This window comes from Pogona vitticeps, chromosome 10, assembly GCF_051106095.1.
Source record: "Pogona vitticeps strain Pit_001003342236 chromosome 10, PviZW2.1, whole genome shotgun sequence".
NCBI lineage: Eukaryota > Metazoa > Chordata > Lepidosauria > Squamata > Agamidae > Pogona > Pogona vitticeps.
In genome coordinates this window covers 23,008,160-23,021,921 of record NC_135792.1, presented here as the reverse complement: position 1 = coordinate 23,021,921, position 13,762 = coordinate 23,008,160, and the positions used below count along the sequence as shown (strand labels likewise).

At 40.5% G+C, this 13,762-nt stretch overlaps 1 protein-coding gene across 2 annotated transcripts; it reads right to left on the bottom strand.

Moving 5' to 3' along the window:
* Positions 1 to 413: 413 nt before the first annotated feature.
* CENPN (centromere protein N) lies at positions 414 to 13,724 on the bottom strand. Of its 2 annotated transcripts, none has more exons than XM_020801706.3 (11): positions 13,571 to 13,724; positions 11,705 to 11,885; positions 9,377 to 9,422; positions 8,434 to 8,493; positions 7,175 to 7,251; positions 6,560 to 6,736; positions 6,236 to 6,337; positions 5,111 to 5,168; positions 4,477 to 4,589; positions 2,597 to 2,720; positions 414 to 1,507 (listed from the first exon to the last, which is right to left on the bottom strand). In XM_020801706.3, exons 1-11 carry the CDS (start codon positions 13,618 to 13,620, stop codon positions 1,392 to 1,394), a joined length of 1,104 nt encoding a protein of 367 aa, XP_020657365.3. In that variant the 5' UTR covers positions 13,621 to 13,724; the 3' UTR covers positions 414 to 1,391. The 2 variants fall into 2 exon arrangements, with proteins under 2 accessions (XP_020657365.3, XP_020657366.3); XM_020801707.3 differs by having other exon boundaries at positions 4,477 to 4,586.
* Positions 13,725 to 13,762: the final 38 nt, after the last annotated feature.

Genomic DNA, 13,762 nt, shown 5'->3' with positions numbered 1-13,762 from the left:
TTTAAAATATTCTTCATGTTCCGGACCGGGTGAATAGAAGAAAGCAAGGCAAACTCTAGCAAGGGGGGCAAAATGGGTCCTTCCAGATGGGACTGAATGACAAGCCCCATGATTTATTATTGGGTGGAGAGTTCAAATTCGGCAGCACCTAAAGGGTCACAAGGGGAACTCCCTCTACCTAAGGGACAATGAGGCATCAAAGGTTACAGGCCAAGGCGATGCAGTGACCATCTTCTGGCTGCCCCCCCCCATATGCTGGAGGGTGTTGTGCATTGTAGACAACCTGCCCCGGGCTTTTAAAATTGTTCGTGAGGATAAAACGTATGGGAAGAGAACCACATAGTGGAGGAAGGAGAAGAGGAAGACTGACTAACAACAGGAGTTATAATAATAATAATGACATGGAACAAACGTCTATAAAGAAAGCCTTTATTTATACTTAACACATGCAGCTACACAGATAAACCAAACTGTCAAAACAACTTCCTTTTTCAGCATAGTCAATACTGTTTAAAAAGAGCACTGAAGTAAAACACCTGGTGCTGCTATAAGCTACAACCAATAGTTTTCAACACACGTGTCCTGCTGTAATAAGTTAAAATGTATATTTTAACTTAAAAGCATTGGTCCAGGTGAAAATTGAAATTCTTCACCTCCCTGCAACCAGCTGTATCACTGCTGACTGACCCACTGGGAATGGACTTGGAAGTGAAATCCAACTGATTTTATGAGAATTTCCATATCGTTTCATTTTAGACCAATACACAAGAAGCAGCCATTTCAAAACCAGGTTATGCTACTTCACCCGTTGTATAAAATAAGCCACTTATTTTCAAGCCTCCTAAACAAGTGAGGATCTCTCCTCCTTTAGAGCTGAGACAGAAATATGGGTTACTAGCCTCTTTATGAGACTAGCGAAAAGGGGGAGGATCCCTTTATGACTTTGTCAGGGCTGTTCCAGATTTATTCTAGCCATCCCTTGCCTGAATCCAGTAGTGCACCTCTGCCAGATCCGATCGCTCCCACCAGAATAATCAATACCCCCCCCAACTCTTCCATAGCCCTCAGTGCACTGTAAAGAACTACTCTGGAAAGTTTTATAACTTACTACAGACAAGTGTCTGACACATTTGAGGCTCAGGAAAAGTTCATCCAGCCATGGGTTGGGACATATAAGCAAGCTTTTGTCAAAGCTTTTGTCAAACAGATCACACCAGTCGGCAGATTATAGCTTGTCAAGACAATATTTTTCCATCGTATGTTATTTTGATTGCCTGAGTTGTCGAAGGCTTGGGAAAGCAGGTCCTCTGCGTGACCTCTATTCCATTGAATAAGATACTTCAATGATCAGGGAAACATTTCTCTCTCATCTACTTAGTTTTTAAAAAGTGTCACTGGCTCAGATGGCTTTGTGAAAGTGATCCTTTTCTCTCCCTGATTTTAAAATAGTTCCTGGCTTTCTGAGTGATGCAGGTCAGTAATGGCGATAGTGGAGCATCTGCCAATCCTAGAATTAGGAAAAAAAAAATTAGAATCACTTCTCCACAGGATTTCCCTACAGATCTTTAATGCTCCGTAAACATATTTGGGCTGGCTGGATAGCTCAGAGGTTTTAGGTAAACCACTTCATTGTACTTTATACCTAGAAAATCCTGAATAGCATCACAGTAAGTCAGAATTGACTTGACAGTGGAAAATAACAACAACAATCCTAATAAGTGGCACCACCACAACATTTGGAATAAGAACAAATGAGTCTGGTGTCTGCCAAAGCCGTTTGCACCTCTGGGATATTATTACTTTTTACCACAAGCTTTGGCAACTGAAAGCAAAGATTTGCCCTTCTTCTCTCCATTCTCCAGAACGGTTTCTGGGTCCTACATGAATCCAGAGCATTCTTCAATAGAAACGAAAGAGGTGGGACAATCCCAGTCCCCTGCTTTTGAGTCAGGCAGCAAAAACAGTAAGGAAAAAAAAGAGGACAGAGCGACTTCTGTGGGAGAAAAGAGAAGCAGGGAGAGCTGGTAGGATGTGACCTTATCTGCTAGTTCTGCGATGAATGATGAGCAGGAATTTCAGTGTACACAATAGAGTTATATGGGTGTGCAAATTTGTTTTTACAGCTGTTTATTCAAAGGCGAGATGGGGAAATTGGCTTGTCTTTCTGTGAAATGGAGAAGAAAACTAGAGAAGTGTGTGCATGGATCAAGGGAGCCTGCTCATCTGCTAACCTCTCCAATCTGCTTTTCTAGGGAATTTATTTATTTATTTATTTATTTATTTATTTATTGATTGATTGATTGATTGATTGATTGTATTTATACCCCGCCTATCTAATCATTTCCACCACTCTAGACGGCTTAGGAATGCGTGTTCTTCCCTAGAAGTGACTGTTGTGACTGCTCAAATCCGATGAGAGTGCATGTATTTTAAACTACCTCTCCCAACAGCAGTTATTTTATTAATTATTTTATTTTATGTGCTTATTATACCTTTCTGAGTAGGTCACTGGAGGCTCCCTTTGCCCACCCCTATTATATGACCTTTATTTTAGGGCTTTGTGACTGAAAAACATGCTGACTGCTAGGATACTTACCAGCTGGTGCTAGGGATTTCAGTGCTTCTAAAAGATGAGGACTAGAAAACTTGACCATGCATCTAAACGGCTCTATATTATTCAATGTCCCCTTTTCTTGTTCGCTTCGGAATGTCGTCTCAAGCTGTAAGCCAAAAAAGCAGCAACCAACCGGATGTTAAACTAGATACACTAAAAGTCTTAAAAAGACTGCTCTGTATTTTAGCAGATGTATTGGTATATCCTGAGCTTAAGGTATCCTGCTGGCCCATTAACTCTGCTTTAAGAACTCAATCATTATTCTCTCACATGCTTCTTTTCAATTTCAAATACTTATAAATACGACAAAAGTTGCAGTAGATCATGGCCATAATCTCAGGTAGATCCAGTGTGGTGGACAGAGTAAAAGACTCAGGATATCTGGGTTGGAATCCATGCTTGACTATGGAAGCCGAAGGTCATGGGGGTGGATTTGGTAAAAAACACTCTATAAATATCTCTGTTATACTAAAAGCTCCATTAGGGTCACAATAACCTACTTAATGGCACATGACACATATTATGGAAGAAATTCCATTAGTCTTAGTGTACAGACGTATCCTATCCCTACATTAGCATGTGGAGGAAAACATGGTCACAACTTAGATCTTGCCATCCATGTCTCTCAGAAATCTAACATTCTAGCTGGATTTCACACTTCAGGGTGTCCACGTGTGGAGGGAAACAAACTATTTCTGTTTCTTCTGAAGCCTTGTTCTGAGTGACAGGTATCTAGCTATATATGGCGTTTAAAGGAAAGTAAGACATTCTAACATTACTTTGATGGAAACAATGAGCAACTTTTATTTAGAGTTCATTTCCATAGGTTGTAAATAAACTATTTATCTTTCCTGTTTTTATTTTTACTAGTATAAAACAGGCTCAAGAAATGTGGGTTTTTTTAAAAGGTAAATGGTGCCCCCTAGTGGGCAAGGATGAATACATCATCCCACCGAGCACAAAACACAGCTACTATACAGATTCAGATGTTCTTCTTGCAACCAGGTTCTCAGTCTGATTTGCCTATTTGCTATTGTTATTGCCTAGTGATAGCAGTATTAAAAGATGGATAGGACTGCAGCTTCAAAACTCAAACATATATGGAAAGACTTTAAATTCTGAAACCATGACTCAATACTTGCAACTGGCATGGTGTGTCACTGTTCCATATGCAGGAAAGACAGGCATGCTTAATGGGAAAATCCTTGTTGTTTTGGTTGCGGAATGTTTCCTTTAATAAAAGAGAATGAAGAAGTACTACACCGAGGACATTGGACGGCAGCTCAAGAATTATTCGTGCGGTCCTCATTGAAAAAAGCTTGCACTGCTCCTTGGTTTTCTTTGAAACAGTGAGTGGTGAAAACAGCCAGATTGAAACTAGCAAGAGGCTCTGAGTGAGAACGACTGGATGTGTCTTAAAGCAGTGGTCCCCAACCTTGGGCCTCCAGATGTTCTTGGACTTCAACTCCCAGAAATCCTGGCCAGCAGAGGTGGTGGTGAAAGCTTATGGGAGTTGTAGTCTAAGAACATCTGGTTGGGGACCACTGTCTTACAGCACTCCGTCCTGCCCTTTTGTGGCCGTGTGGAAGTCACTCAAGAAAGCTTAGTTCACTCTTTTCATTGCAATTTGCAACAGCTCACTAGCAGAGTTGTTATCAAGCTTCGAACAACACAAAATACCTGCCATTGCGAATGGGGTGCTAGACAAGCTCACTGTGATCAACTGGAGACAACGACTGGGAAGGAAAAGACACCAAAAAAACTTTGCTGCCACTGACGAAACATTTACCGCTCAAAAAAGTTGATCAAGTATCCAAAATTCTGCGGAAAAATAAAACTTTAAATGCATAGGTGTTCTTTACCTTGTATTCTGCAAACTCTAATTTTGGCTGGGGACCATCACCAAAGGTTTCCTGAGTAATTCTCTGAATTTTCTCCTTTTTATGTTTATCTTCCTGAATTATCCTTGGATCTACTAGAAAACACATAATGTCTCATATACGATATCTTTTTGACAGCATGGCCGATTCTAAGATGCATGGCAGTCTTTACCAATATCAAGTCTTACAAATATCAGCTGTGGGTCTGATGGCAATTTTTAGAATATATATTTTAATTGCATTTTAATTATTTTGCCCTTTTATTTTGCCTTTTTATTGTATTTTAAATGCTGTAAGCCGCCCAGAGACCTTTGGGTAGTGTGGGCAGCATATAAGTTAAATAAATAAATAAATAAGTCCTTTGCCAAAGCGTAGTTTAATGAACCCAGCAGCAAAGAAACTGTGATTTTTTAGCTAGTTGTAGGTGAGACAAACAATGTGGGCACTGTAGGTGCTTCAGTGTTTTAATGTGCATGCCCAGATGGGACATGTGCAGATGTCCATATAAAAGTGTAGTTTACTGGTCTTCAGCAATGGCCAAGAACTTTAATATCTACATAAACTGCTTTTGAATCAAAGGTATATTTTATATATATGAGCAACGCAGTATACATACCATTTTCCAAAGTGTTGCTTTTTTCTTGTAGAGGTTGGGGGTGATGGGTTTGAAAGTTCTGGGGAAATGTTAGGGTGCAGGAAAGAAAAAACATCAGAAGTTAGTACATTTTCGTTTATAACAGGTGATCACTGAAAACAAATGTTCCAAGTCCATTAAGTGTATTTTAGAAACAGTTCTCAAGTGGATCCTTTATTATTGCTATGAGAAAAAAGCTAATAGCAATAATAACAGTAATGGCTGAAGAATTATGCCCCAATCAACAATAATTTTCTCTGCAGCCCTGATGCCAGAATGTGGAATTTGAACTTGCATTAAGAGGCAGAAGGCTGAGAACGCTAATCTGCCCCTGAAGTTCCCTTCAATCCGGCCATCTGCACTCCCAGCATTCCCATGTTGATATAAGAGGCCTCCTGAATATAAGGTGACTTCTATGTATGTCCAACTGAATGTACATGTTCTGTGATTCTACATAGAAATCCCCTTGAGATCGTCTTGCTCAATGTCGGCAATTTTTTAATGTGTAAACACATTTCCTGTTTACACACGATATCTGATCAGGGCTCATGTTGCAACTGTATTTGGAAAAGGAAAGTGAATACAGTGGAGCCTCGCAATACGATTTTAATTTGTTCCGCGAAGATCATTGTCTTGTGAAAAAATCGTCTTGCGAGGTTCCCTATGCATCGGTCTTAGAAAAAAAAAAAAGTATTGCGAAGCATCAGTCTAAAAAAAAAAATCTCTTGCGAAGCACCACAGTGATCACAGAAACCAATCGTCTTGCGGGTTTTTCATCCCACGAGGCAATCGTCTAGCGAGGCACCACTGTACTTTGTAGCTGGTGCATTAGTATATTTTGTTATCTGTTAAATAGCATCTGCAAAAAAGTTGCAAGAATCGAAGATACACTCCATCTGTTAGCTAAGAACAATGTGAAGAAGAAAACACACATCTCAGTCTAAACACCTGCTCACGGTTAAGTTTATTACCTAAAGACTTCTTTCTCTGTAACACTCTATGATGTCTTAGAAGACACAATTTCCCCAACCTGATTGGAATTCTAGAAACAAGTCCAAAACATTTACCCCAAGATTTGGCTTAGAATAGAGTAATGAAGATTCTCACCTGGCTATAGCGATTAAACACAATATCTTTAATAGAGTCTAAACAGTGGCTCCGGAGGTCCATTTCATGGATGTCATTGTAATTGGAAGCAACTAACAGGGCCTTCAAACAAAAATTGAGTTGATTTTTAACTGATGTTGAAACTCCATTGATATTTTATTTATTATTTTCTCTTTATACAATCAAAGTTTAATAGTTATGCATTATTAAATTTCAGATAACTCACACAAGTGCAGAAAAATGATACCGGATGTTCATTCCTTTTTGCTACATCTAAATTTAGATATTATCTTAAAGATGACGTAACATGCAAGTACATTTTACCTGACAAAGCATTGGTGTGTAGCTCTTGCGTCTAGAAATAGACATGAAGACGTAAGGAGTCTGTGAGTGATACACAACATAAGTTGGCTTATACTGGTTTGGTTTGGTAAACTGTGTTCCCCATGCAATTCGAATCCATATTGCATTGTCTTCATATTCTTTGAAGGTGATGGTTACCTGGTTTAAAGGTAAGAGATGAATCTACTGTGCTCTCAGGTGGTAGAGTTAAGCATGTTAAATAGAGAGTACACCAGAGTTGAAGGCTATGCAAAGGGGCAAACACAATTGTTTCTTACCTGTACATTATAAAGCAAACAAACGCCCTGTAACTACTTTTCTAATCTGTACCAAATAGTGGAAAACACAATATATTTAATCATGCTCCTCACATGATGATCAGGTGTATATTTTTATAACTGGTCAACCTTCCTTAACCTCCCCCCCCCCAAAAAAAATTAGAGTTCAAAAGAAGAAGTATTGTACAATAACAGGAAATCCAGCTTTTTTTTCACTTGGAAGTCCAAACTGCTTTAGATTTCATAGGGTAACAGGATAAAGTAAGCAAAATTTCTTCATTGTAGAAAATTCTATGAATTTTTCATTGTGCAGTCTTACATTTTTCAGAGCTGACCGAAGACTCTCTTTAAATTCCTTTTTAAACTTCACGAAGTCAAAAACGTCATTTTCATCACCTACCAATAGAATAGAACATATTAAAATATACTTAATTACAGATAGAATGTGTACAAATTGTTTATATCAGGCCCCTGAGGCAAAATTAATTTTAGATTGATGGCTGTCTTGCTTTCATTATTTACCTATCTAAGAAATAATGACAGGTGGTTCACATTCTTGGCACAGGCTCAATGGATCTACTGAAATCAAGAGGGCACCATAGTCATGGCTTAAGTCCCATTAATTTCAGTAGTCTTCTGTTTGAAGTGTAACCCAGCCTGTCACTAACACAGCAGCCTGTGGCAATTTAAATGGTCATATACATATTTTGAAAAGATATCTGATAAAGCTAGTTTTTGCAATCTGTGAATATTTAGAGCATTATAAATATATTACCTTAAGATACCACAAGATTATAATTTTTGCTGTAACAGTATAATATGGTTATACCTCTGGAGTTTTAAAAAAACTCACACCAGTATCCTTTTGCCCAGCTATTCCAGCATACAGGCAATGATATCACTGGAAGATTACTGTTAATTAAAGACTCCGAGTTATGTAAGACTTGTCTCATTACATGTGAGTCATACACAACCTGGGGAAATTGAAGTGGGGAGTCTTTAATTGGTGGAAATCTGCCACTAATAGTGATACCATTATCCATGTACTGGTGAAGCTAGACAGTGGGATTTTGGCAATAGTTTCATGGCAAACATAGTTTGCTACGTGTAGGAAGAGTGTGCGTTAACACACAATACCAGAATTGACATGTAGCTTCTCATTTATTTCCCCTTCTCAGTAATTAACACAGTTTTCACATGAACAATTTTAAGCTTTGCAAAAGTGTAAAGTAAAATAGTCCATAGGCTTTGGGATTTCCTGTAAACTGACATAAGCACCTACTTTACAGTTCCTTGTGAGAATGAGCAAATTTAGCTGATACAACATTGAACATGAACACATATGCCTAATTTAGTATTTTATTTATTTAATACCGAAATTGACTGGAGGTTAACATGATAATAAGGTGTTATCTCCTAATGGCTGAGTCCTTTTCAATAGAAACGTCCTGATGACTACAGTGGAGAATGCTGTTGTTTCAGCAAGTATTAAAAGTCAGCAATAAAGAATGCATTTCTGCTATAATAATGCACATGAGAAGAACCAGCTAGTTATGTTTTTACAGAGGTATAGCATACCTTCTTCTCTAGTCATTTGATAAACAGTCCAGCACTTCTTGTCCCTGTAGGTATAGTTGTCTGAGAAGAAGAAAAACAAAGGGGGGGGGGAGTAGAACGGAAGCAAATCGAAAGGTCATTGAGACCATGAAGACTCAAGAGACTGTTCTCATGCTCCTTTTTTTGACACAATCAAGTTTCCATAGTACCCCCTCGATAATTGGTTAACAGCTTTATTTTATGTCTTTTTTACAATTTCTATATTATACGCAACTGATCTCTATTGCCCAGTCACTTTTTTTTGGGGGGGGAGGAAGGTGCCAGGGGGCAGGACTGCAGTTGAACATCAACAAAACAAAAATTACATCTACAGAAGAACTACAGAACTTTCAAGTTGACAATGAAGAAATTGAAATAGTGAAAGATTCTGTATACTTTGATTCGGTTATCAATCCAAACAGACACTGCAGCCAGGAAATCAGACATTTAACTGAACAGTGCAATTTACTTCTAATAAACAGAACTGGAATCGAAAAAAAAAACCCTTTCCTTATCTGTTCACAACTTACTTAAGATGCATTTATACCATGCTTTGTGTAGAAACTAAACTTTGCTTACACTGCCATTTGGCTTGTATACTGTTCACTAGATGCACAATAACCAGCTAAGAGATCTATTGTTTCTTTTGCCAAGAGAACACAAACAACAGGGTCCAGAGCCACCGTGGAATGAGAACAATATCAATATCATCTGCAAAAGGTGAAACGGAAGTTATATATACTGCTTCATATTACTTCAAAAGTGAATCTGGACTTCCTTTCTACATACAATCATGTGATTTGCTAGACAAATACTAATGTCATCAAGAATCTTATTTGAAATCTAACAAAATGATTATCAGTTGTGTTATAAAACAATTAATAATCATGTTATAACTACAGCTAAAAACGAGCATATTACTTACAAATTATGTCCAGATCTGCTGCATGCTTCATAGTCGCACAATTTTCCTTCAAGACAATAAGAACAAGTCATAAGCAATATTGCACTGTTTATACACTGCTATGTGGTGTAATGGATAGCGTGTTGTATCAGAACACAAGAGACTTGGGTTCACTGGTGGTAGCAATAATAAACCACTCCTTGAATACCCCATGCACATCAAAAATCTTGTCAGGGTTGCCATGATTTGGGAGTGATGTGATTGCACATAACAACTTTTCAAAATCTCTGGATATGACTAACTTTTGCAGTGACTATGGAAATGGCAATTTATGGTCTTAATAATAATAATAACATTAGAGCTGGAAGGAAATCTATTTCGCTGTACAGCGATTTTAACGGAACGGATTATCGTCGTCATGCAGGGCACCACTGTATAACAGAGCTGATACAAATGGTATGTGTGTATAAATGTACTACATTGTTTGCAGGCAGTAGGGTGCCAACAAATTGGTACAAGTTCAGAGAAGGCCAACAAGGAGGGTCGGGGCTGGAAACCAAGCCCTAGGAGGAAAAACTGGAAGAATTGGGCACGTTTAGCCTTGAGAAAAGAAGACTGAGGGTGACAGGATAGCACTTTTCAAATATTTGAAAGGCTGTCATATAGAGGAGGGGCAGGATCTGTTCTCAGTCATCCCAGAGTGCAGGACACGCAACCATGGGCTCAAGTGACAGGAAGCCAGATTCAGGCTAAATATCAGAAAAACCTTCTTAACTGTTAGAGCAGTACGACAATGGAACCCAAAACACACGCCAGATTTAATCAAATGCTTATTTGATCCACGCATCCGGGTAAGGGGTCGGGAACCTGTGGCCGCTTTGTGCGCATGCGCCCCAGGGTTCTTTCTGCCGCTCCTCAGCACCCCACGCCTTCCAATTAAGCACAAACCCATTTTTTTCAGTTAACAAGATAAAAATGGAGCAATGTTTACAGTATGTAACAACTACAGTATTTATTTAAAATACTTTTACCCTGCCTTTCTCCTCAAAAGGACACAAGGCATTTTACTTGTCCTAAATATGCACATTGCCCCCTCTTCTTCTGCTGCTTTCTCTCTCTTTATCCGAAAAGAAAGCTACTTTCAACCACTTCTTCATTCAGATTTGGTGCACAATGAAAATCTGTTGTCTGTACAGGTTTGGGCTGGAGGTGAGGTATGGCACCAGTTGTGCAATCCAGATTGTGTATGCCAGCTGCTGCAGGCAGCCCCCTTATTGCTCTGCTGTATCTGAGTACAGTCGTGCCCTGCTTGACGATTACCCTGTTTAACGATGAATCCGCTTCACGATGATGGTTTTGCGATCGCAAAAGGATGTTTGAATGGTTTTTTTTCGCTTAGCGATGATTGGTTCCCTGCTTCGGGAACCGATTTTTCGCTAAACGATGTTTTCTCAAGAGCTGATCGGCGGTTTTCAAAACGGCTGCCGGCTCTCAAAATGGCCCCCGCTGTTTTTAGGAGGCATTTTTCGCAAGACAGGCACCAGAAAATGGCTGCCCTATGGAGGATCTTTGCTTTACGATGAGGTATTTCGCCCATTAGAACGCATTAGCTGGTTTCTAATGCATCCTAATTGGCTTTTTAATTTCGCTTGACGAGGATTTCGCTTAACAGCGATTTCAACGGCACGGATTATCCTCGTCAAGCGAGGCACCGCTGTAGTAAAAATATTCGGTTTCTGATGCTAGACCAACTTAATACCAGAGCAAATGTTCTGTTTTCTGTAAGTAGATATCCAAATATTTGATAGCAACCAAGACTGCCATCTGTTGGCATAACACTTTTGGACATCCATCAGTTCCTTCCGTAAGGGGTGAAAAACTCCAGAGCACTGAACCCATACAATTTCTATTTCATTTGTTTTGGTTTGCAAATAGATGGGTAAATAAATAGCAGCAGCACAAACTCCTACCAAGACGGGGCATTCTGCAGCCAATCTAGAAGACACTTAGACTGCAGAGCAAATGCAGTATTCAACCAAAGATACGGGAGGGGGTGTCATTCACTTCTCATGGGGCAGGTTCATCGCCCTTAAGCTCCGACGCCTTTTCCATAAAAATGAAGGAATATTTCTTGTCACTGGCCATGAAGGACTAGTAAGCCATGATAGGCTCAGCCAAATTAATTTAGAGACTCAGCTTTAACAGTTTCTCCACAATTCTTTTCATACTTCATATAACTAAGCAAGCCTATACCCTAGAATATATTGCATGTCGTATTTTTAAATAGAGTATGCCAACACATTTGGAGGAAAAATACAAATCTATTTCTGTGTTTTTTTTCCCCCCTACCTTGCAAAGCTGGAGTACTTCTTCAGCCACTTTTTCCTTTACTTGATGAATGTTTAAAGACTGAAGCTGGGTCTCAGAGAGAAACTTCCACATGGTCAGCATTTTTGTTGTTTCTGAACGTGGAATCCGCAACACAGTTCTTTTAATGTATTCGGCCAGTGTCGCATCCATAACAAAGACCCTTTGAAAGAAAAGAGGGACTAAATTAATTGTTTTTAAACATTGATCTCCTTCAACAAGGGCAAAGCTCTCCTTATCACAATAACCACCCTGAGAGCTAGAGAGAGCGGCCAGTCGGAGACAACCCAGTGATTTGCATGACTCAGTATGAGCCCCAAGCAAGCCCAAGTCCGTATCCAAACACCTTAACGAGGACTTATGGTGCATTCTGAATTCACGCAAAGCGAGGATATAGCAGCAGTGAAAAAAGTAAATCCAGTGATAAGAATCAGCAGAAAAAGAATTCAAAGTGGCAAGTACAGTGGTGCCTCGCTAGACAGTTACTCCGCATGACAGTTTTTTCGCTAGACATTGACTTTTTGCAATCGCTATAGCGATTCGCAAAACAGTGATTCCTATTGGGGGAATTTCGCTGGACAATGTTTGGTCCCTGCTTCGCAAACCGATTTTTGCTAGACAACGATTTTGACAGCTTCCTCTGCGCTTGCAAACAGGTGTTTTCGGGACCTAAGCTTTGCAAGACAGTTATTTAAACAGCTGATCGGTGCTTCGCAAAGCGGCTTTCCTATGGCTGATCTTCGCTAGACAACGACGATTCTTCCCCATTGGAACGCATTAAACAGGTTTCAATGCATTCCAATGGGGAAATTCTTTTCGCTAGACAATGATTTCGCTAAACAGCGATTTCAGTGGAACGGATTATCATTGTCTAGCGAGGCACCACTGTATTCAACGGCATTCTAATTAGCATATAGCTTAATTGTTTTTTTAAAAACATTTAATTTATTCTGTTTTGAGTTTTATTCTTTTAATATTGTCAGCTGTCTTGGGTTCCCCTTGTGGGGAGAAAGGTGGCCTATAAAACAAACAAACAAGAAGAGGGCGATTGAAATAATCACAGGATTGAAGCAGCTTTTGAAATAAAAACAGTTAAAGCTTCTAAGAAAGAGAAGCAGATAAAACTGTGACATGAACCAGACAATAGCCAGAGACAAGCACAGCCTTGTCTGGGATGCCCCTAGCCCGGGGGGGGGGGGCACGGGCGAACCTTCAACTCCCAGAATCCCCAGCCTGTACTGCTAGTGACCAAGAACGATGGGAGTTGTAGTCAAAGACCTCCCTGTGGTAACGGGCTCCATGGGGGAGAATCCATCCAGATACTGACCCAACCCAGACCTCAGTAAAAAAAATCACCGTTTCAGACTTACGAATCCCACAGCCCTTGAAGCCACGGGCTAGGCTCGCTGAGGGATCTATGGCAAGTAACGCTTTTTTAAAAAAAAAGTTAAACACTTTGCTAACCAAAAGGGCTGGGTGAATTCGGGCAAGTCGGGAGGCAGACAACTGCCGACCTCCCTGGCCCAGAGATGTGTCAGCCAGAGATGGCTTGCAGGAACGGGACGGTGCGTTAGTAGTTACAGTAACGATAACGACGACGGTGGTGCAGTAACGGAATGGCTTCCGTTGCGGGATGAAAAGTTTTCCCAGAGTTGCACTGTCCGGGTGCTACTCTGTAAGAAAAGAACGCGCTACGGCCCGATTCGTTGGTTCGGTTCATTCCAACGCGCTAAAGGAACGGCCCCGCTCCGCGCGCGTTCCTTCTGCTAAGGAACCAACCCCCGTTATTTCAGCGCTACCGACGCCCTTCCCCGCCAGCGGCCTTGCCTCCCTTCCCAACGAACTCACTTGGACGGGGGGCTACAGTCCAAGCTACGCCGCGGGCGCCTCTTGGCCATCTTCGTTCCTTTCCGTTACTTTTCAGCCGCCGCCGCCGCCGCCGCTCCCCGTTCGGGGCTTCGAGCGCCGCGGCAGCCCCTCAATTTCGAACGAGCCAATCCGCTTCCGCCTTCCCCCCCCCGAACCAGCCAATCAGCCGCT

Bases quoted from the DNA above. Each gene is read 5' to 3' on its own strand.
- CENPN (XM_020801706.3), bottom strand. From the start codon at position 13,620: ATGGCCAAGAGGCGCCCGCGGCGTAGCTTGGACTGTAGCCCCCCGTCC. The intron at 9,423-11,704 runs GTAGGGGGGAAA...ATTGTCTTGAAG, and splicing joins AAGTACTCCAGCTTTGCAAG to GAAAATTGTGCGACTATGAA. The intron at 4,590-5,110 runs GTATGTATACTG...TGTGTTTTCTAG, and splicing joins AAGCAACACTTTGGAAAATG to TAGATCCAAGGATAATTCAG.